The sequence below is a fragment of the Eurytemora carolleeae genome, unplaced genomic scaffold, assembly GCF_000591075.1.
Source record: "Eurytemora carolleeae unplaced genomic scaffold, Eaff_2.0 scaffold99, whole genome shotgun sequence".
Taxonomy (NCBI): domain Eukaryota; kingdom Metazoa; phylum Arthropoda; class Copepoda; order Calanoida; family Temoridae; genus Eurytemora; species Eurytemora carolleeae.
In genome coordinates this window covers 210,516-235,160 of record NW_019396154.1, presented here as the reverse complement: position 1 = coordinate 235,160, position 24,645 = coordinate 210,516, and the positions used below count along the sequence as shown (strand labels likewise).

Genomic DNA, 24,645 nt, shown 5'->3' with positions numbered 1-24,645 from the left:
ATACATAGTCTAATTTAGAACATGTATTTGTATATCTACGCGCGTTTGAATTCTATTTTTCTAATATATTCAACAATATTCGCCATAAGCTCACCGCACAGGAGTAACGGGAGAAACTAGCTCCGCTGTTTTCAGTTTCCGTCTGGACTTTAATCAAGTAGGACGGGTCCGTGTGTGAATCTATTTAGCTCCGGGTGTTAAACTCCATATGGTGGATATTATAGGGATAATAAGTTAGAAAGAAATTAGACCCCTCCCCCCGCCCCTCTCTGAATTCACTCTCTGATGATTTATTGAATCTGTATCAAAAAGGACAATTAATTTGTTTAAGAATTATTATTGCAGAGTTAATGGTTTCTTTGTTTATGTCGAAATCTTCTCATGAAATTATTCAGAGGACGCCAGGCTGTTTACACATTTTTAGCTTTCATTTTACTTTCATTTTCACTTTCATTATAACTTTCATTATAACTTTCCTTAAAACTTTCATTATCACTTTCATTCTCACTTTCATTATCCTTATAAGTTTCGCTTCCATTCTTAGTCATAAAAATACCAATGATAATGATTTCAGAATTGTTTCATTGAAGATTCAAATTTTTCTTTCAAATTCTTAAACATATTGTCAACTATGATGTTGTCTCTATAAAAATGTGCTCCCAAAATGTCATTTCAACAAAATCCGTAAAAATTTTATTTTTAAATAAGCTTATCTGAATATCATTTTCCTAACTATGTGATTATAAGAGGTGGGATTGAGCCTGAGATGAGTCCCTGAGACGAGAAGTGATCTATAAACTGTGAAAAAGTGAATTAAGTGAATATGGCTGGTCTAAATTTATTAACAAACTCTAATACCCTGAGTATAGATTTAACTCCTCAGAAAATAGGTTCTACAAATGGAGAAACAGCACACCAAACCTTGAACAGGAATAAAAATATTGAAAACAAATTTCATCTCCTAACTTTTATATTTAAGTCCTTTACTCATTACTGCAATCTAATCAAATTCATGCTACAACTCCGACCCGACTTTGTATCCTGTTCTTTTTTCGCTCATGTGTCCCCTTACATATTAGAAATTCAAAACATCTTTGTTCTTTTCAATAGCGCTTCAATAAGAAAAGTTATAATCAAAAACATATTCATTTTTCCTGTAAACCTACTTCTCATTTTCCTGTAAACCTATTTCTCATTTTTCCTGTAAACCTACTTCTCGTTTTTCCTGTAAACCTACTTCTCATTTTTCCTGCAAACCTACTTCTCATTTTTCCTGTAAACCTATTTCTCATTTTTCATTTCATTCTCCTCATCTATAGTCTGGAGCATTCACCTCATCCATACTCTTTAACATTCACCTCATCCATACTCTTAAACATTCTCCTCATCTATACTCTTAAACATTCTCCTCATTCCTCATCCATACTCTTAAACATTCTCCTCATCCATACTCTGGAGCATTCACCTCAGCCATACTCTTAAACATTCTCCTCATCTATACTCTTAAACATTCTCCTCATCTATACTCGAAAACATTCTCCTCATCCATACTCTGAAACATTCTCCTCATCCATACTCTTAAACATTCTCCTTATCTATACTCTTAAACATTCTCCTCATCTATACTCGTAAACATTCTCCTCACCCATACTCTTAAATATTCCCCTTATCTATACTCGTAAACATTATCCTCATCCATACTTAAAAACATTCCCTCATCCATACTCTGAAACGTTCTCCTCATCCATACTCTTAATCATTCTCCTCATCTATACTCTTTAACATTCACCTCATCTATACTCTGAAGCATTCTCCTCATCCATATTCTGAAACATTCTCCTCATCCATACTCTGAAACGTTCTCCTCATCCATACTCTGAAACATTCTCCTCATCTATACTCTTAAACATTCTCCTCATCTATACTCTTAAACATTCTCCTCATCTATACTCTTAAACATTCTCCTCATATATACTCTTAAACTCTTGAAATATGAAGTACAATTAATTGCTGTGGTTAATATGGTTTTCAAGATTAACCAAAAGATGAAAAGGTATATTTCCGTGTTGATTACAGTCGTTAGTTATGTGTTTAAAGCATGAAAACCAAGAGTAGACATAATATAGATATAGCAAGATGGATGGATTCTAATAACCCGAAATTACAAAACGATATTTAATAGAGATCTAAATATTAACACAAAAATGTTAAACCAATTCTACAATTGATCTCAGGACATTTTCTTTGAATACTATAGTTAAAATTAAATTATATGTTGTTTTAGGATCTGATGAAAAGGGCCTTTCTACAAAAAAGAACAATTACTTTATTTTTTCATACAAATAAAACAAATGTGGACATAGCAATCAAATTATAGGATTGTAATCCAACAAAAAAAATATATAAAGCAACGCTATATTTTCATGATTATTCTTTAGGTTTTTTAAACCAAGTAAATTAGCTTTTGAGAACAATGATAACTTCCTAATTGTTGAGTCCTAATCGAATTCATGTGGTTTGCCCCTAAGTATAATATTCTCTGTTTTTAACTCGGAAAAGCAAAAAGTAAACGTGTTAACGCAGAGGCTAATTTTTGGTTATGCGCCATGGTCAAAAGGATATTAATTAGAACTGCCTAAAGTCATAACTTAAAGATGAATTATTAACCAAATTAACATTCACCATGCAAAACAATGACAACAAAAGTACAGTATGTAATTTAATTTGAAAACAATGACTCTCAATTTCCAGATTCTATGAAACTCAAAAGAAATTTCAATATTTTTTTATAACTAGACATGAGCGAGAGAAACGTGACCTGGGACAACTCGGCCATATTGTCGAAAATATTGACAATATGGCGTCCAAAATAGAAGACATGTCGTCTTCATTATCAAAATATGAAATCAAACTGAGAAAGAAAAAATGGCGGAAAGGAAAGGTCCCAGGAAACAGAGAAGAGGGCAGATCGATGAAAGAAGACGAAGATAATGAGACAAAATTTAGACAACAAGGACTTGAGGGAGGGGATAAAATTTATTTTGTTTTGTTTTGATAATAATTGTAAATTAGAAAGTTTGTGTTTGATGCAAGTATTACTTAGTTGTGTACAAAAATGGTTCCCTAATAAAATCAGGATATAAACTGGGGAATGACAATATTTGCAAACGGACTCAAATTTGTTTCAGCGCTGCTTACTGTCTTAGGAGGAGATAGTACGATAGACAGGTAAAGAAAGGGAGAAGAAAATATTATTTTTTTTGCGTAAAATTGTATCTTTATTTTCTTTTCTTTAATCCCTGTTGGGGTGTACAAAATGTGTGATATATCCCTAAAATACTGCTTAAAATCAAAAAATTTAAAAATACGGAATTTCGATAATTCGAACAAAATGCAATTGTTTGAAGAGTGTAATATATTCAATGTTTTAAAACCGATTGTCCAAGGGCACAATCAAAGTACATATGTAGATATATCAATGAACAAATCTAAATCTGAAAATTTATCGAATCAAATGCAAAAGAAAGTGTTTCCAAAGAAAATATAAAAAAGTGAACTAAAAAAAATGCATCCGTCATTTTCTTGATATTTCGGTATTTTACCATCAGCTTGAGGTTTTTATTAGTTTTACTGGTTTTCTGATTACACATTTCTTCAGACATTATTCTAACGAAAAGTAAAAATCATTTTATAGATTTAAACTAAACCAACTTAATTACAGCCAGATCATGGTTTAGATACAATACAATAGCAGTATCATTCATTATACATTATAAACACTCCATGTTTATATTTCATAATAATATTTATGATTTGATTATTTGTTGAACAGAGGCTAAAGTTTTAAGTCTGCAGCAGACTGAGCACGATAGGAACAAATATATTTAAGATATAAAAGTGATGATCTTAGAGTTGTAATTACAAACTGTTCCTAGATCTAGTTGCACGCTCATACAGAGTGATAATAAATAAGAAGAAGTGTGAAATTAGATTTGTAATGTTTAGAAAATAGAAAATTTGATTGGATAAAAAATGATTAAATGGTCATACGTTTGGACAAACTTGGTCGATCACGGTTTGGTCAAAAATAGCCATATTTTAATGATTATGTTTTTGGTTGATTGTACTTTGCATTGTTATATTTTAATAGTTAAATCAATATGGATATATTCTACAGCTCATTATTGTGTAAAAGAAAGCTTAAAAAAACGAGAAACGATTAAGATGTTCTGTTTGTTAGCGTGTCAAACAAAAATGTTATATTTGTTGCGGGGCCTCAAATGGGGCAAAAATGACTCTGAAAAATAGTTAAATGCATTTTGAAAATTCACGAATAAAGAAAAATAAGAGAAACAATGGAATTTTTATTTTTTAATATAAAATTGGGGTTCGACTAACCAATTTTTTAATACATATCAATAATTGCAGGAATGATGGTTATGATGAGGCTGTTAGTTCCTTGTTCACATTTTCTGGAAGCATTCTTAGATTTGTTTCTAACTATCTTCTAACATCATCTAACCAACCTGCAGCAGGTATCTATCTATCTTCTAACCTCATCTAACCAACCTACAGCAGGTATCTATCTATCTTCTAACATCATCTAATCAACCTGCAGCAGGTATCTATCTATCTTCTAACATCATCTAACCAACCTGCAGCAGGTATCTATCTATCTTCTAACATCATCTAACCAACCTGCAGCAGGTATCTATCTATCTTCTAACATCATCTAACCAACCTGTAGCAGGTGTCTATCTATCTTCTAGTAGTAAAATAGTAACGATATTAAATAGTATATGATAATAGGTTAAAATCGTCATAGTAATTCTCATTTTTATTACAACTCTGCTTCTAAGACTGGAATCCAATACATTAATCCACCATTAAAATTGACTCTTTCTAAGTTTTCTTAATTGGAAAGTATCTGTGCAAGCTGATAAAGATATACTTACAACCCTAATCTGCAATTTGCAGCCTCCCTATATTACATTGATCATAACATTCTATATTCTCGTGATAAGACCGGGTCCGATATTTAAGCACTCAAAATTAAATTTCTATATTCCAATGTCTTTGCAACCTGATGGTGTAAACCTTTGATATTTCAAACTTGACTATTTGATCTTGACAATCATAGTTTGAAATATCATAAGGCTTACGACACTTGGTTGCAAAGGGATGTATGGGATTAGAAAATCAGAAATTGTTGCAGCGAGTCAATTCCTGCTTTAGACTTGTAAGTTGTAATTTCTGTTGTTTACTTAAGAAAGACACAAATTTTACAGAAAACATTACAATCCATATTCTTTTTATTATGATTATTTTTAAACTCCCCTGGCTTGCCAAAACTTGACTGCACTCAGCTTATTTAATGCCTAATCTTTACTTTTTATTATTTCATGTCAGTGAGTCTTGTTATTTCTTTTCCTTCCTGCCGGCCACTAAGTATTTTAATTACTTTCATTATTACTTTCTGCCAAGTCAAGAGTCGACAGTAATACTTCATGTCAGTTATCTAGCACTTTTATTTCTTGTTTAACTGCCATACTATTGTCCTGCATGCCAGCCTGCCTACCTGTATGAATAATGGGTATACTTTATATAATCCAAACTTTACATCAAACAATTTTCTCTTCTCTTATGTCTGACCATTACATTCCTAATAGGTTTAAAATGTATAAGAAGCATGAAGATTGAGGACAACCAGATGGTTTATAATCACTTGACATTGACTTGTCAAGCTTTAATATATAATGTATGCAATCCATTATTTAATAATATCAAAAACATAATCTTCAGCAAAAACACAATATCTCAGGCATATTTCAACTTATTGAAGAGCACAGAGACTGCCCCCCCCCCCACTTCTCCAATCTCCCCGCTTTAATTTGCAAAATTGTGTTTGCAGAAAATATGGTAACTAAATACGCTGTAAGTCTGATATAAAATAAGTGTGAAAACTCTAATAATTAGATTGGTTCGTTAATTGTATGATATGTAAAAAGTAGTAGTGTTTCATTATTTAACGTAAATTGTCCTTTTTAGCAATAAAGGGTTTTACTTTAGCACATAGAAAAACTCAGGGTTAGATATCAATTTTGATATGTTTTTTGTATCCTCATCAGTCGTATAGAAAATTACCAAACTTATTTTGTGGGTAAAAATAGGACTGAGGCAGTTTTAAGGCAATCCGCGCAACTGACGCCATTGCAATTGCATTTATATTGTGTGGATAAGTAACATTTCGTACATTTTTGTACAGTAACATTTCGCCTAGGTAACATTTTGCATACCAAGGGTGTAATGCAAGGAAAGTTAATTGCGGTCGTGTATACTCTGCGTACATATTAAACCAGTTCTCTTTGGGCGGAATTTTTAAGCAAGAATAGATGCATCAGTGTTTGTTTAGTATCCGAGGTTGTTAAAAGCATTAAATTTGATAATTTTGATAACTCACATAATAGTTTCCTATGAACAGAATATTTCATTGATTTTTTATGTGAAAGATGGATCCCTTGTCAGGCTGTAACATCCGTCTTGTGTTTACATTACCGCCCAGAGACAGTAATCCGCCAAATTACAACATTTTCAGAACCATGTCTCTCTGACAAGACTTACTAAGCGTGTACTTGTCAGGGTAAGGGTGCCATAGTTGATAACAATTACCATAAAGAGGGTTGGGCCTGTGCGTAACATTAAATTACTTGCTGAACAGGTTGGCATCCTGCCTGATCAAGAATACCAGAAATCTAAATGATAACAAATCGGTAAAAAATTGGAAAACATTCGTATATACTTAATATTTAATATTCGTTTTTTATACAATGCACTTAACACGCCGAAATAGTTGGACGCCATATGTCTCTGATCTCGATGCTTTGAATGATTACATGTGGCAGAGACATCTAGCGGAAAATTTTTTTTTAATTGCATTGTATATAAAACAAATAACAAAAATTATAAAATATTAACTATGTGAGAATGCGTCGAAAAATAATCTATGACTTTAGGTTGTAATATCTGAATGATTTGTTTGTAATTAAATTGATTATTTTACAATACGAGTTGTATATTGCAACTTTTTGAATTTGTATGGACGCTACGTTCTTCAATATAAGCCGCTTTTAACAATTTTCTCCTTATAGACGCAACAGATATAAAGTAAGATTATTAGTGATCAAAAGCGATTATTTTTCGTCGTAAGCCTATACCCCCTTTCATTTTTCGCGAACACTCCCTTTAAAATTAATTAAAATTAAAATTAAATTAGATTTAAATTTTTAAATACAAACAACATACATGTACATTTCCCCCCTATACTAAACACCTTGGAAAAATCTAGATATATATTAAATATATAAAAAAGATACAAGTTTTATTGCCAGTTTTTATAGAAAACACATTACATGATAACACATTACATGATTACACATGTAATAGTACACAATATAACATAGTCGGTCATTCCTTGAATACTTCTTCATTAATCAGTCATGTGTGACAACTTGAAAAATATTCTTGAAACCCTGATACCGAACCTTGAATCTGGTGTAATTAATTACGTATTGCATAATTCAAACTGTTCATACAATAAATCACATCTGTTGATTTATCGTAAACAATAATAAGTCAATGTGCATTCCAATACGATCAACCAAAATTCCCATTTTTGGCTCTGTAATAAATTACAATGTTGAAATATTTGTATCTGTATTCTGAACTTTGTGTGCAACCGATAACTCTGAGAATCCTTATCTGTATCTGTAACTCTAAGAATTCTATGTGTACTGTAACTATGCAACCTTCATCTTTATCTGTAACTCTATAAACCATAAAGCTGTATCTTACCTTATCTGTATCTGTGATTTTGCAAACCGTTTCTGTATCTATTAATTTTATCTGTAAGTCATCAAACTTAATCTGTATCTGTAACTCTGCATGGCTTATCAATATCTGTAACATTGTAAGCATAATCTATATATGTAACTCTGTAAATATGAACTGCATATTTAACGCTGCATAAATTATCAATATCTGTAACAATGTAAGCATAATCTATATATGTAACTCCGTAAACCTAAACTGTATATGTAACTCTGTAAACCTAAGCTGTATATTTGACTCTGTAAACCTAAACTATATATTTAACTCTGTAAGCATAATCTATGTAACTCCGTAAATCTAAACTATATATGTGACTCTGTAAACCTAAACTGTATATTTAACTATGTAAACCTAAACTGTATATGTAACTCTGTAAACCTAAACTGTATATGTAACTCTGTAAACCTAAACTGTATATTTAACTTACCAATGATTAAGTCTAACACTAACTTTATTAAAGTCTTGTTAAAAGTCATGTTTGTATCAGAATAGTTTTCTGTAACTCTGTAAAAATTCACAATGGAACTCTCTCTTGAAGTTTATAAGTTATACTAGAATAAAATATTACTTAAACTCTCTGTATGATTTCCCAAGGAACTGTATAACTCTGTTAGATTGTCACTTTTCTATTACTATAATTATCATGAAGTAGTTTTTGCTATTTACGGGGCAATTAAAGGATATTACGGGAGATAAAGAGTTCTAAATTATAACCCCTAGTACACACAAACTGGAACATGTAATGACACGCGTTTTCTATACAGGGTGATTCAACTTTTGCAAAAATCGTCATGCAATATAAGGGGTTATTTTGTCAATATTAAGATGAATGTTCTCGAAAAAAGAAGAGTGGATATATAGGATGAACTATAATAAAATTGTGAATTAGTTAATGTTACTGAAATGAACAAAAAATATTTAGCAAACTTACTTAGAAGTAATTTTATATAACCTTCCATTTAAATAATGGCATTTCCTCATTTACAACGGTACCCTTAACTTTTTAAATTTTAAAACTTGTATTTAAATTCTTTAAGTATATTTAAACTTTGGCAACGTCGGGTTCTCCAACTTATACATAATAGATAATAATAGATAATAAATAATAATCTCAATACAGAATGCTCCGTATTATAATAATAATTGTTATTGACCCGCTTAATCTACACCTCAGCCTTTGTCACGAAGCTGATTAAGTAAAGTCCCATGAAGAGTTTAACATTAAACTNTTCTCATGGGCTTGGTTTAACAGATGGTCTTTATATTGGACAGATTAGTATTTAGACAACTGTTGAGTTTATTTTATTGAAAACCACATGTTTAGGAATGGTCATATATCCGGGTTGTATTATTAATTAGATGAAATTATCATTAATGGACCTAACAAGATAATGACTCATATATTAGAATCTACGTAGTTTAACCATAAATCCAAACTCAGTTTACTAGACCAATGCTCTGTTATTAGTTTTAGGAACCAGGCGCGGATACAGGGGGAGCAAGGGGGAGCAGACCCCCTTTTGAAAAAAGGGGGGTCAACAGTATCTTTTGATTTTAAGTGTTAACAAAAACGATAGTAGGGCCGGGGTGTGAAATTTTGTGACATTTTTCAGATGAAAAATAGTATTCTACTTGGAGTTCTAATTCACAGACATTTCACTAGAAGGGGATCATTCATTTGACGTTCTATCCTGTTTTGCCTTATATAGTCTGTATTTGTACTTGTACAGCTTGTTCTGGCTAGTTGAAATTTGGCCCGGCATATAAAATGAACTGGAGTGTACACTGTACATGCTGAATTGGCTTGTTTTAAATTTCAATTTTTATAAATATCAAAATTAAAATTTTAAACTCAAAATTTTTGAAACTGCAGGTTAACAGAATATAAAAAAATCGAAAATTTAACGAATTAATGCAAAAAAAACCATTTTTTGAGAACTACAAAAATTTAGATAGAGAAAAAACATTTTTGACGATATGCTTGCCCTATTTTCAATATTTTTTAACCCCCTTCTCACTCACAATTTTCGCTTGGTACTCCACAACATCATCCCAGTTTTATTAGGAGTTTGACCCCCCCCCCTTTTCAAAAAGCTGGATCAGAAGGGTAACCAAACCTTAATTGTACATTTGGGAAGTTGCCGCTTCGGAAATTGCAGATCTATGAAGTTACCACTTGGGAAATTGTCAATTGGGAGGTTGCTCTTTGGAAAGGGCCTTTGGGAAAGTACCTAATCCTTTTTAAAAAACACAAATGCATCTCTTTTGGTTGCACAATCTAATTTTCGACGTTATTAAACCGCAAAGTCGTACCTTGATCCTAATCAGAATGGGGGGGGGGTGTTTGGAACCCCTCTTTAGTTTTTTGCCCTAGCACTATTATTTTTGACACTATCACCATGAAGTTTTTGACTTTTAATAAAAAGAAATTTAAAGGATTTTTTGTAAAAATTTTTAATGCATATGCTAGGGTACAGGGCGGTAAAAAGTTCGGTCTGTGTGCAAAAAAAATCTAAAATAGCCCATAACTTTTTTATGACTAAAGCTACAATTCCAAAAACTAAATTTTTGAAAAGCCCTTTAAAAATTGATTCATGTGTCACAAAAATTGGGCTATGTACATGCATTTCAACCCTATACCTGTTCTTTAAGGCCTTTTTCTCGTACACAGTTTGGAGGCATTGAATTATCTTAATAGAGTAACATTAATGAAGGATGTAAAATCACTATAGGATGAAAGAAGGACAATGTGTTAAAAAAGTCTCAACAGAAAATAAAAAATAAGTTGAAAATCCCAATCTGAGCTGAAAATTGCAGATACAAATGCATTTTTGTTTTTATAAAGAAATATAAATTGAAATTCAAACCAATCATCATACAACTCTCTCTTTCTGGCCTCCCTCTCTAAGTTCTCATGATTAAGGAGCGAAATGTTTACATTTCAACAATTTTACTTAATTCAGGGAAACATTTTTTCCGGAGAGAAAAGGAGGTTTCAGAAACAATTGACGTATAACCGGATATACAGGGAGAATCCGGATATACAGGGAGAATCCGGTCAATGGTCCTGGTTAAAAGTCCAATGCGTCTGAAAACCCATTTTCACCCTTTATATGTAGATTATTTGCATTTTCTATTTGATTCTTGTTTGGGCTATTATTTTGTTACGCTAATTTTGACTAATTTTTAATGAGAGATCAAAATATGACTAAAAATATTCAGATACAAACAGCATGCACTTATATGTTGTTAGTTCTACGTGATTAATAGATCAGTTCCTCGTGGAATGCGGGAAAATTTCCCTTTTTCGAGGATAACGTTAGTTTTACTAAAGTTTAGGCAAGGGGTAAACTTCGATCAAGTTCGCAATTAAAGATGATTTTGAGGCAAATAGCAAAGTTGTTTTTGACGTGGTTAAAACATCTTTTATAATTTTGTATCAGAAGATTTACTTCCTTCCTCAATCTGTCCCAGATTTTCAAAATTAAAAACTTAAACATTAGCAAGATGTTACGCTTTGCCTGTAATGCAATAGTTGTCAGTTAAAAGAAACTCATCTAAACTTTGATCAATATTATATAGGTTAGCGGCTAATATTGATAATGTTAATAGGTTATAGCTGCTAATATTGATAATGCTAATAGGTTTTAGCGGCTAATGTTAATGATAATCCTAGATTAGCGGCTAATATTGATAATGTTAATAGTTTATAGCGGCTAATATTAATGATAATCCTAGATTAGCGGCTAATATTGATAATGTTAATAGGTTATAGCGGCTAATAATAATGGTATTCCTAGATTACGGCTAATATTGAGAATTAATGTGTTTTTTAGTGGAAAAGCTTGGAATAGCGGCAGATACCCAACTTGAAACAAATCTTACTCCAGCAGAAATTCTACAAAAGAAAAAGGTAAAAATCCCGTTTTAAAGAGAAAACTATTAAACATAAAACAGCAAGATTTGATGCAGAGATTTAAACAAAAGAACATTCAACTGGAAACATTATTGTGTTCAGGTAATTTCATCAAAAAATCACAATTTCAAGAATTTGGAATTTAAAAATAAAATTTTTCTAAATAGCTCTGGAACGTGTACGTGTAGAAAAATGTGGGATTTATTTTTAATATTAAAATATCAACTAAAAAAATTTTAATTCGAACTCGGTCTACAACTGTCTATTTCAAAAGTATTATTTTGTGGTTTGCAAAAATCGCCATTCCCTAGTTTCTGCAGAGATCCTTCGCTTAAACAGTTTGAAGACGGTAAAACAATTTTGGTTTGAAGAAAACCAAAATTAGGAAATATAAAGGGAACAAAACTAAGAGAACATTTAATTAAACTGAAAAAGTGAAGCAATCAATTTAGGGGAGGTAATTGTAAAGAGAGGGAAGGGGGGGGGGTGAAAAAAAGAATGTTGAACACGCTAATTCGCAAAAAAGATTGCCAAAACATTGTGTATTGTGTAACAGGATTAATAGTTTTAAAATTGTCAAAACATGGTGTATAAAGAAAATAAGGACTTTAACTATGAACTATTTGCAAAAAGAAAGTTTCGTGAAAAATGAATATTTGCAATTTAATTTTTATTTTTCATGTAATAAGATAAGAAGTAAATTTGAATATAATTAAAATAATGAACATGGTATTTTGATAGTTATATTCTTCTACTTAACTTTGAGAATACAATTTTAAAGAGGAAAAGTTTTTTCCACAAACTCATATTTTCTGACACGATCCTATATCTTTGCGACCTGAAAGTGTATACCTTTCAAACTTAAAATATATAGTTTAAACTCAGATAAAAAAGACATTGGTATTAAAAATCGGAGTTTGTGGCAAAGACTCTATTCCGTTGGTAAGATATTACATTAGAGATCAATCCTAGAATTGTAAAATAATTTATATTTAATATTGTTTTATGCTTTATTAAGATTCTCACAATGAGTTTACCTCTCATTATCTTTTATTTTCAGCATCTTGTCTTCCTTTTAGTTTTACATTCAAGATCCTGGTTGGGTTTTAAATTATAAAACATTTCTTGAATTTCAAATTTAGGATGTTGTATAGATTTTACATTATAAAACATTTTGTAAATTTCAAATTTAGAATATTGTATAGATTTTACATTAATTTTTTTTTAAATTTCATATTTAGGATATTGTATAGATTTTACATAAAAAACATTTTTTTATTTCAAATTTAAGATATTGTGTAGATTTTACATTAAAAAACATTTTTTAATTTCAAATTAGATTTTACATTATAAAATCTGATTAAATCACAAAACTTACTATTTGGTTAGATAAGATGTAAAGAAATGTGGATACAGTCAATATGCTATTTTCAAAATTAAAAAAATTCCAATATTTTTTGTGAAAAAATCTACAAATGCGATGTAAAGTGAAAAGTATGTCCTAAAAAACTTAATAAAAAACATTCTAAATAAAAAGCCACGAGATTTATATAATTTATATAATTTATATAATTTGTATAATTTATATAATTTATATAATTGAACCACAACTGCAATAAACCTAAATATACCTAAATATGCACTACGGACTACAAAAAGAAAACACTAAGGACATCATACAAAAAAATCAGTTAATGGACTAAAATAAGTTAGAAAGTGAATGCTTAAACTGAAGCTGACTTTTTTAACAAGGACATCTGAATTAACGTGAATTTACATGCATTATATAAATGATATATTGTATTGTTTTTAATGCACGTGCTTGTTTCAATAATCACGTATTCTTCGAATACACTTTGGTTTAAAAGCAAGCAGTATTCAAGGTTGAAATTAGATAATTACACATAACACCCTAGAGGGTTATATTATAGTTAAATACAAGCTCCGTCACACTTCCTGCTCTTCTAATTATAGAATTAAAACATTAAAAAGAAATCTTTATTTGTCAGAATGTGACGCACATAATTATTAAAATTGCGTCAGAAATGTATTTAGTCAAACGTCAAAAAAGGTTTGGCAAGGATGCCAAGTTTCGAAGAGAAATGAAATATTTTACATAACATGTAACAAATAACAATATGTTTAGTAATAAAAAGATTAGAAAATTAGGACATAACCTGCCCCCCCTCACCCTCCCCTCTGCCAAAAACAAAGCTTTTGTTATTTGCTGTTTGAATTTATGAAACAACCAGATCAAACTAAATTTAAAGTTTAAAATATTAGAAGTTTACACCATCAGATGCAAAAAAAAAGAGATTAGCAAGTTAGAGTTTGCAGTGTTAAATTGGTCTATTTAACCCTTTTTAAATTTACTTTGACTTCTTTATACTATACTCATTTCTGCAGGTAATATTTAAACATACATTTAAATTTTGCAAAAACAATTCTTATTTGTATGTAAAATAAATTATTCAAACTAATTATGTTAAACCTTCAAAACAGAAGAGAAAAAATCGAATAGCTGAAAAATATTACAAAATTAAGCAGTTTATAAATTTCCGTTCGAACTTTGTAATGAGGACACATATTTCCAGGTTTTAAATCTTCGTTGCAGAATAGCTTGATTTATCTAGTGCGGTTAGTTTAGTGAGAAGTTTCAAATTTACAACAAATTGACTGAAGTTTGCAAGTTATAGTTTGGCAAAAAATACACCTTTTGGGAAACTTGTAATACCGGCATAATTTGATGAATATATTAACTAATATTATTCTTTGGTAACTGGCCACTTTTTAACTTTCAATAACGTTTATGATAATGATAATGATAATAATAATAAAAATAACAATAATAATAATAATGATAATAATAATAATAATAATAATAATAATAATAATAATAATAATAATAATAATAATAATAATAATAATAATAATAATAATAATAATAATAATAATAATAATAATAATAATAATAATAATAATAATAATAATAATAATAATAATAATAATAATAATAATAATAATAATAANTATAACAGGACGTTTATCTGGTTCTATTGGAATTTATAAGAGGACGTTTACCTGGTTTAACTGAAATTTAGGACGGAACGTTTACCTGGTTTAACTGAAATTTAGAACAGGATGTTTATGTGACTTAATTACCATGTATTCGACTGGTCTAATCATTATGTATTCTGAACTAGAAAACATGAAGTGATAATTACATAATAACTTCCAAGAGATTGTTCACTGTTCAGCAATGTTATGAGTTCTATTCAATTTTCTTAAAGAAAACATTTGTCAACGTATCCCCATTGATTTTATGGCTATAGCGACGAAGATACAAGGTAGAGAAAATATAGCGAGAGTAAAGACAGTGTTTGTAAGTTTCTTTAAACTAGTTTTACGAATACTGCAATTCAAAATCATGGACGTTACCTATTTATCTAGGCTCAGTTACTCCTAGCTCAGACATTAGCTCATAACAGCCTTCCTCAGCTCGTAGTTCCTGGTTCACAGGTTAGTAATTAGACTATTTATTCATCCTTTTATCCTTCCTCAGCTCGTAGTTCCTGGTTCACAGGTTAGTAATTAAACCATTTATTCATTCATTCTTTCATTCATTCACTTAAAGCTATAGTTCCTGGTTTACAGATTAGTAATTAAACCATTAATTTATTCATTCATTCATTCATCCTTTCATTCTTCCTTTCATCCTTTAATTCTTTCTTTCATCCTCTCATCTCTTTTCATTTAATTTATTCATTCTTCCGTTTACTTATTATTTCTTCAATAATTTCTTCATTTCTTCATTCATTCTTCCATAATTTTAGGATAGTCCAGCTGCCGCAGCAGCAGCTGTTGCCGCTGCTCCGGTCAGAGCAGTGCAAGGAATATTTTCAGGTAGAAAATATATTAAAAGACTATTTTATCCTAAAGTATTGCTTGCATTCACTAGAGTAGATAAATACAGAAAAGCGATTTTAAACTTCTAATTACTGTATTATCTCCCATTTTAACAAGACATTACAGTTTTTTTTGCCTTACACAGATCTAAATAGCAAGATTTATGAAGTAGCCGAAATATGTCTTTAATTATCTGTAAGGCAAAAAAGCTGTAATGCATCAATGAGAGGAGATTAAATAGTTGTTTGAACGGTAAATAATCATAAAAATTCAATAAAAAAAAAATGAAAAATAGAAAAAGTGTTATGTTATTAATTCTATAATAAAGGAGCTGGTGATCTCTTGAACTCTGTGTTGGGTTCATCTGCAAGCTCAAGCTCAAGCTCAGGTTCAACTCAAGGATCTTTTTCAACCAACTCAGAGACGGAGCAGGCTATTCCAGGTAACACATTATTGATATGAGGTTTTCTGATTACTATTACTATATAAAGGACAACCCATCATTTAATAAAGGTTGGCGATTCTATGCGACCTGTTGTCTCCAAGGGACTCTTGTACTCCATTCTTAACTTAATAATTAAAAGTCAACCCACTCAATTTAGAATGTTTAAACCAGGCTAAAAACATTCCCATAACTTTACCAAGTTTTCCAATCAAAAATGTAGGCCAATCGGTAAAGGGTTTCCTGAGTTATGATCGGACATATGAACAAAGAAAAAAAAATTAATACTTAGTATATATGTATATATATACTGTTGCAGGATTACCAACACCTGGGACTCTAGAGCATACGATTACCCTGGCACTTTACAACGCAAACCAGAACTTTAATCAGTTCATCAACTCATTATCAGGAAACGGAATCAACGGCCAGCCGGCCGCCGACAACAAAATCGGCCAGGCGGCAGTGGACACCGCAGTCGCTGAAGGTCCGGGTATTCTTGGCGCCGTGTCGGTTTTACCACAGACGATCACAGCCGCGGCTAACCAGGTATTTGCCACTCCACTACAGGATTTACTGGGACGACATTGCCAGACCTTGTAACAACTCTACTTTTCATTTACACTTAAAAACAAACAAAAACATACTTGTGTTATTGCAACAATTTTAAATTTATTACGACAATTTTAAATTTCAATTAAAATGTAACGAACTATTGACTTTGTAATAATTCAAAAGAAAGTATGACAACCGATTTTAAATATAAATTTAGGTTGCTCAGTTCTTTGTTTCGCCCCCTGCGGACTTATCATCAGGGTCACCAGGTGGTTCAACAGCAACCACATATTCACAGGTAATCTACACTGTACAATGTACATGCATAATGTGCAGTCTACATGTACTCACCCTGGACTAACCAGAGCGGGATGAGTTCATTTTTTATTTAAATCAAATGTTATTTGATCTGTAATTCAACAATCTTTATTTCTTTATTTATTATGCTTTTTTATACATTCTTTTATTTAACACAGACGCCGACAAATCAGTATTAAGGGGAAGGGAAAAACTTTTATTTTTAGTCAAATTGTAATAAAAAGTTATATCTGTAAAAAAAAACTGTGTATCATGTGGATAAACTTAGTCTTTACTATCTTCTTCACCCTGTAGTTCATAAACATGATTTTAATAACATATGTTACCCTCTGTTCCAACCCTTACACTAAGTATCCTCCCTTTCCCTTATACTCCCTCACCTCCTCCCTACCTTTTTCCTGATTTATCATCATTCTTGTGTTTAAAATGTACAATTTACATTGTTTTTATTTGCAATTCTCATTCGTTTATAGTGGGCCAACCAATTAAAACAACCTACTCTGGTTAGGCGGGTTCAAACTACATAGTAAATTGTGATTTTTTTATTTTTATTATCTCGTGATTTGTAGTTGAATAAAAATATGAAATAAAAAAATATGAAAGTTATAGCTTGCTGGGAAAGGGACCAACAAGTTAGATCCTCGTCTACTGTACTGTTCTGTACAATGTAGATCCGCGTCTACTGTACTGTTCTGTACAATGTAGATCCTCGTCTACTGTACTGTTCTGTACACTGTAGATCCGCGTCTACTGTACTTTTCTGTACACTGTAGATCCGCGTCTACTGTACTGTTCTGTACACTGTAGATCCGCGTCTACTGTACTGTTCTGTACAATGTAGATCCTCGTCTACTGTACTGTTCTGTACAGTTCACGCCTTGATTTCCATTTCCAATGTGGGCACTTTACAATTTGAGGATAAACACGTGTTCCCTTAATTAAAGCTCTGCAAGGTTTGGCCACCAGTTACCACGGGATATCAAATATAGGGATACAAATTATCCCGTAGTTCTGTACAAAATGGAGATCAAGGCAACTTGAAAAAAATTTGACTTCTGATACTTAAAAAAACCGTTATTTTTTAAAAATATTTTTTTCTATTATTAATTGAATGCTTTTTTAAAAACTAACTAAACATTTAAATAGAAAATGTATGTAAAATATTACTGCGAAATGCGGAAAAATCTAATCTATTTTTATTCTTCTAGGTTAAGTCTGGAATAAATCCTACCTACGCAGCCCTGGGTCTACTAACTACAGGTGCATTTTTATTGTTTAGCTGCCAGCTTGTCATTTTTAATTAGTAATGGATCGTTAGAGACTTATTATAGGGAATGCTTCATTGTAATTTCAGTTTATTTAAAAGGTGTGAAAAAGTGTTGAAGTTTTTCTTTGGCTTATTTGGATCGTTAACGGAATCATTGGCTTAGTTTGGTTGTTAACGGAATCATTGGCTTAGTTCGGTCGTTAACAGAATCATTGGCTTAGTTCGGTTGTTAACGGAATCTTTGGCTTGGTTCGGTCGTTAACGGAATCATTGGCTTAGTTCGGTCGTTAACGGAATCTTTGGCTTGGTTCAGTCGTTAACGGAATCTTTGGCTTAGTTTGGTCGTTAACGGAATCTTTGACTTGGTTCGGTCGTTAACGGAATCATTGGCTTAGTTCGGTCGTTAACGGAATCTTTGGCTTGGTTCAGTCGTTAACGGAATCTTTGGCTGAGTTTGGTCGTTAACGGAATCTTTGGCTTGGTTCGGTCGTTAGCGGAATCTTTGGCTTGGTTCGGTCGTTAACGGAATCTTTGGCTGAGTTTGGTCGTTAACGGAATCTTTGGCTGAGTTCGGTCGTTAACCGGATCTTTGGCTTAGTTCGGTCGTTAACAGAATCTTTGGCTTGGTTCGGTCGTTGACGTAATCTTTGGCTTGGTTCGGTCGTTAACGGAATCTTTGGCTTAGTTCGGTTGTTGACGGAATCTTTAGCTTAGTTCGGTTGTTAACTGAATTTTCCGTTTATTTAAAAAAACTGACGTCCATTAACGACCCAATAATCAATAATTTCTAAAAATTGACATAAAATTATTCAAATATTAGGAGCTCTTGGAACTGTAGCATATAGCCTGGCCACCAATATGGACTCCGACCTCGCAACCTCAGCGACCTCACTAGCACAAGGTAATCTACATATATTATAAAGCTCATATATATAAATATAAATATATAAATTTTGAGGGAACCCACCCTGGGGTAACATAGGCTAAAAAGTTAAACTTAAAAAAAATATATTTATTTTCTTCTTCAAAATTCAATTCTTTTTGTTTTCACGAGCAACGCCGGGCACTTGTTAAAAATAACCCCAGAAAAGATTTGAATTTTAGGTCAATTATGTTAATAGTTCCAAAAGCAAGTTAAACCGCTATTAAAGTGACTCTTTTTCAAACAAACAAAGTCGCTTTAATAACTGTACTATTAAAACCTTTGTCTGATCGCCGAGTTCAGAGAACTTTGTGTGTTATCTCTCAATTTATGTTCGAATGGTCGTAAAACGGAAGTGTACTTTTGTGAATCAAAATTAAACTTAACTAACACAATTGTATTTTTAAAATCTTAAAGGAGTGCTGAGGGCTTTTTAATACAGTATATTTAATATGTATTAAGTTATTTTTACGGATGATATTTTAATCCAAAGTAATCTTTTATCATAAACATTATTCATATGTTTGATAATCACTACCGTTTTTTATTATTTATATAATAACTTCAGCCAGTTATTTATATTACTATTATCATTATATCATTGTTATTGTTAATATTAATTATTACATACTGGGTTAAAATTATTTATAATTGATCAGGAGCTTTGTCTGCAATGAAGAGAAATGATATTGTTGAGACTGCGAGCAAAGTAATTGGATCAATAACAGGTATATTGGTACACCCTGTAAAATTAATAATTTTAAACACCCTGTCGTTTTAAAAATATTTGATATTAATACTTTCAGAAGAGATGACAAAAATCTTTTTATTATTGTTTTAAATACAAAATAAATAAAGATTTTAAAAAAGAAATGATATTTTTTTATCAACTGTGCTCTAACATTTTCAACATAAAGCCTAACCAAAAACAGGCACGTTAAATAGATAGATACATAGGCAGATATATTATTTGTATGCAAATAAAGATTATTTTATTATTATTTTTTATAGTTTAAAACAGTATTCTCCTGGTTTTTCAGGGAACACAATGAAGTTTGAAGATGCAGATGATGATACAAATAAACTGAATTACAATTACTATGATACAGATTATGGACATGGACAAGAATACATGGATTATGGATATCCCCAGGGATACGGTAAATATTTAATCAGTCTTTTTTATTTAGTCATTTTTAACAGTTCCTGCTTAAACACTACACCACAAGAATTAAGGAGGATATGAAATATATTTTCTCTGAGTTCTATCAAGTTTATTTTGAAGCAGTCGAAACTCTCTACCACAAGGGAATAGTTAAAGATACATTTTTATTAATATCATAATACACTTTTCATTTAAACAGAATAAAAAAATATAAATTGTTTAAAATATTTAATCTTGTTGTTCCAGGAGGGTCTGGGAATAGATACAAGGATCCAAGGATAGAAGATTATGTAAAGGTAAGGAAAAGGTTGGGGTTAGCACCAGGGTTTCAGAAGAATATCGCCAATTTCGAAATTCGCAAATTATAATTACGCAATAAAATTTTAAGTTTTAAGGGACTCTGATTATATAAACTTTATTTTTATTAGTTTTTTTTTTGTTTTTCTGTAGAAAAGCAAATTTTAGGAACTTTTCCCAAAATTTGGGGAAATGTTCGAAATTCACCAAAATGATCGAAATCTTGATTTTTCATATTTGCCTCATCGAAACTTCGGAAATGTGATTTCTTGAACTAGAGTTGGAAACCCTAACTAGTAATGGGCGTGTCAAGCACTTATATTCCTATCATTATTTTATATTATTCTCATTATTTTTATTATTACTATTGCTTCCTTTGATTTATGATGCTTGCTATTGTATTATGTAAAAAGGAATTTATAAAAATACACCTATATATATTTAAAGATAATACATCTAATAAAATGTGCAATATCTTAAGAATGAGATTGCAAATTCAGTGCCAACTTACCATGCAATTATATCACATTAAAATTCATATTCTAATAATTCATTATGTACAGCTTGGAGAATAAGAAAATTTAAGGTTTTGTTTTGAAGTTTAGTAATTAAATAGAAATTGTAAATGGGATTTATGATCATTATCAATATACATATATATGTACATAAAATAGTAATCTCTTTTTGTCTGTCTGTTTGGATGTCCGATCATAACTCGTGAACCCCTGGACCAAGTTGCCTCAAATTTTGATTTGGGAACTCTGTAGAATCATGGGAACGTTCCTAGAAATAATAAATTGACTTTTATGGAAAAAACTAAGCTGGTTCTCAGGCTTGTATGTAAATAATTCCTACGTACATACAGTATTGTTTTAACCCAAATTTGTTGAGGCATATTGTTTTTACGTCTTGACAGTTGCAAACATTTTTATCTTTATTTTCTCACTGAGTTACACAACCATCTTACCATTCCACCGTTATACGGGTCCTATAGTAGTTTTGCCATATATTAAAGATCTAAATTAGAAATATGAATTAAAAGACAATTTTTAAAATTTCTCACTGCGTTTTACAGTCGTCTTACAGTTTTTGCCCAAATATAGAAAAAAACTTTAATTACAATTATTTTGTAAAATTATTTTTAGGAGTATCCTGATTATGAATATGAGGATCCCAGAGAGAGATTGATTTCTAACGTTGATCCCTACCAGACAATATTCGGCACTGCGGCTAGAGATACAGAGGACGCTGCGGATAGAACCCCAGAAGAAACTGGATCATCAGCAGCAGCATATAAAGAGCTGGAGGAGGAAGAGAACTTTGTGAAACTCCCAAATGGAATACCGAAAAATATTGAATTTTATGAGCCGGAGAAAAAAGATCCTGAGGTCAGCTTTTAATTTGAAAATGCGGGCATTATATTCTGAGATTTAAACGAACGTAATTCCAACTCTGAAAAATGGTAACTGACTTCTCACATTTTAAATTGCATCTTGTTTGGGCATTTTTAAAAATGTGATATAGCTTTGCAATAAGTTCTTAAATAATATGATTTTAAAAAATTTAAAGAATTCAAAAGAAAAATTTAAAAACATTTATTTTAGGTTCCGTTTGTGACCTACTCTGAGGAGTACAACCCTTGGCTACTTCTCAATTCCGGTCAATCTACTGAACATCTCTACAGACAGTTTTACTAATACCTAAGGTCAAAACTTTTAATTTTTTAATCTGCTCAAAACAACTCCTCTCTCACTTCGGATTCTTTGATTCATTTCTCAATTATCTGTTGAACTTAAATCCTTCATTTTTGAAATCGAGTTTAAACTGTGAATAGGTGTGAATAAGCGGCTTTATCCACTTAAACTTAAGACCCTTATTTTTTCTTTTAACGGGGTACATTATTTAGAGGCTCTTTTTTAAATTCGTTTTATCTTATTTTTTTAGAAGTTAATTAATGGACTATTTTTTATCATCAATACTAAATAGAACATAGAGGCTTGATTACTATAACAATTGACATTTTTTTTTGTTTTACCTTTTCAGCTTCTGTCACTTTTATGTATCCCTAAAAAAAGTACAATTTTTCGAAAGCGCAACTGCAAAAATCATATTTGCGCTATTTCTGATATTTTATATTTTCATTTAGAATAAATAAAAATAGATTTGCTTTGCTTACACAATTGTTTTCACCTTTAATGGAGTTTTCTCTTTTAGGTTTCAGAAGTTGAAATTGACCATGGTAGTTAACCAGTAATATTAATTATATACCGATTACATTTTATTTGTTAATATAATTAAAGTTTTTTTTTTAACTGTGTACATTAAATCTTATGTTTGTCAATTTACAGACAATTTGTTAACTAACTAAAGCTCAAAGTAAAGTAAATTTAATAAGTTATTCTGAATCACCACCCTGTATTTAGATTTACATGTATTGATGTAGTTCCGCCCCACCCTGTATTGTCCTGTATTGTTAAATAATATTTATTTTGTTAATAATCATATAACTAGAGACTTTAAAACAAGATTTTTTAAGTTCTTTTGTACGAAAAGTTTTTATCCGCACAATGGGCTGGATTTGTAAAAATCCATTCACTTAATAAATATACATTAATCCATTCTAGTTGCGAAGATTTTTTGATCAGAGTTTTTATCTATGAGTTTAAAGTTTGGGACAAGATGTTTTTATTTTGTTATAAAATCTGTTATCATATCTATAATGCTGTTATGAAATAAAGTTATTATCTAGAAATTTTTGTTTTATTGTTATATTTTGATGCTATGGGATAATGAGGCACATGGTGGGCAGTAGGCACATGCATTTATTCAAAAAAAAACGTCAGAGAAATTTTAGGAGGGACTATTTTTAAGGTTTTCTGCCTTGAACTTGGACGTTAAAGGGAGCTTTCGCGAAAAATGGAAGGGGGTATAGGCTTAATGCGAAAAAAAGCGCTTTTGATCGCTACTAATTTTACTTCTATCTATTGCGTATATCAGGAGAAAATTGTTAAAGACGCCCATACAAATTCAGAAAATTGCAACATATGATATGACTTATACCGTAAAAAAATCAATTTAATTTCAAACAAATCATTCAGAAATTACAACATATAGTCATCGATTATCTTTCGCCACATTTGTATAGTTTATATTTTATAATATTTTATTTTTTTCAGAAAACGTTTTTAACGGATTTAGAAAAATGTGAGTGGTGCGCGACATTCTTAGATAGTTGCGCAAGAGAAAGAGAAATGATCAAATTCAAAGCAAATTAATTCAAAAATATTTTAAAATATAAACTATATACAAATGTGGCGAAAGATAATCGATGACTATATGTTGTAATATCTGAATGATTTGTTTGGAATTAAATTGATGTTTTTACGGTCTAAGTCATATTTTGCAATTTTCTGAATTTGTATGGGCGCTAAGTTATTCGGTATGAGACGTCTTTAACAATTTTCTCTTTATAGAAGCAACAGATAGAAGTAAGATTATTAGCGATCAAAAGGAGTCACGGAAGTTCGTAGTAAGATTTTGACTCCACTGGAGGCCACCGGAGGGAATTCTTTTTCACTGGAGGGGTTTGAAAAAATGCTTTTTACAATTCAAATCTTTACGCAGGGTGATTTACATTCCACTGGAGGGATTCAGATGTCCTTCCTGGGGGGTTATAATTCCACTGGAGGGATTCAGTTATCCTTCATAGGGGTTTATAATTCCACTGGAGGGATTCAGATATCTTTCCTAGGGGTTTATAATTCCACTGGAGGGATAAAGATATCCTTCCTGGGGGTTTATAATTCCACTTGAGGGATTCAGATGTCCTTCCTGGGGGGTTAAATTTCCACTGGAGGGATTCAGCTATCCTTCCTAGGGGTTTATAATTCCACTGGAGGGATTCAGATATCTTTCCTAAGGGTTTATAATTCCACTGGAGGGATTCAGATATCCTTCCTGGGGGTTTATA

At 31.1% G+C, this 24,645-nt stretch overlaps 1 protein-coding gene across 1 annotated transcript; it reads left to right on the top strand.

Moving 5' to 3' along the window:
* The first annotated feature begins 747 nt into the window (after positions 1-747).
* Positions 748-23,355, top strand: LOC111696641 (uncharacterized). The gene is made up of 19 exons (XM_023466316.1): positions 748-930; positions 2,797-3,022; positions 3,137-3,228; positions 4,429-4,535; positions 11,724-11,811; positions 11,860-11,905; positions 15,254-15,322; positions 15,637-15,706; positions 16,038-16,151; positions 16,471-16,700; positions 16,924-17,004; positions 18,233-18,284; positions 19,112-19,192; positions 19,873-19,941; positions 20,254-20,373; positions 20,625-20,674; positions 21,821-22,063; positions 22,280-22,380; positions 22,890-23,355. Exons 1-18 carry the CDS (start codon positions 824-826, stop codon positions 22,370-22,372), a joined length of 1,938 nt encoding a protein of 645 aa, XP_023322084.1. The 5' UTR covers positions 748-823; the 3' UTR covers positions 22,373-22,380; positions 22,890-23,355.
* Positions 23,356-24,645: the final 1,290 nt, after the last annotated feature.

Excerpts from the sequence above, each read along its gene's own strand:
- LOC111696641 (XM_023466316.1), top strand. The coding sequence starts at position 824 with ATGGCTGGTCTAAATTTATTAACAAACTCTAATACCCTGAGTATAGAT. Across the intron at positions 15,323-15,636 it reads TCGTAGTTCCTGGTTCACAG|GATAGTCCAGCTGCCGCAGC; the intron begins GTTAGTAATTAG and ends CCATAATTTTAG. Across the intron at positions 16,701-16,923 it reads TCACAGCCGCGGCTAACCAG|GTTGCTCAGTTCTTTGTTTC; the intron begins GTATTTGCCACT and ends ATATAAATTTAG.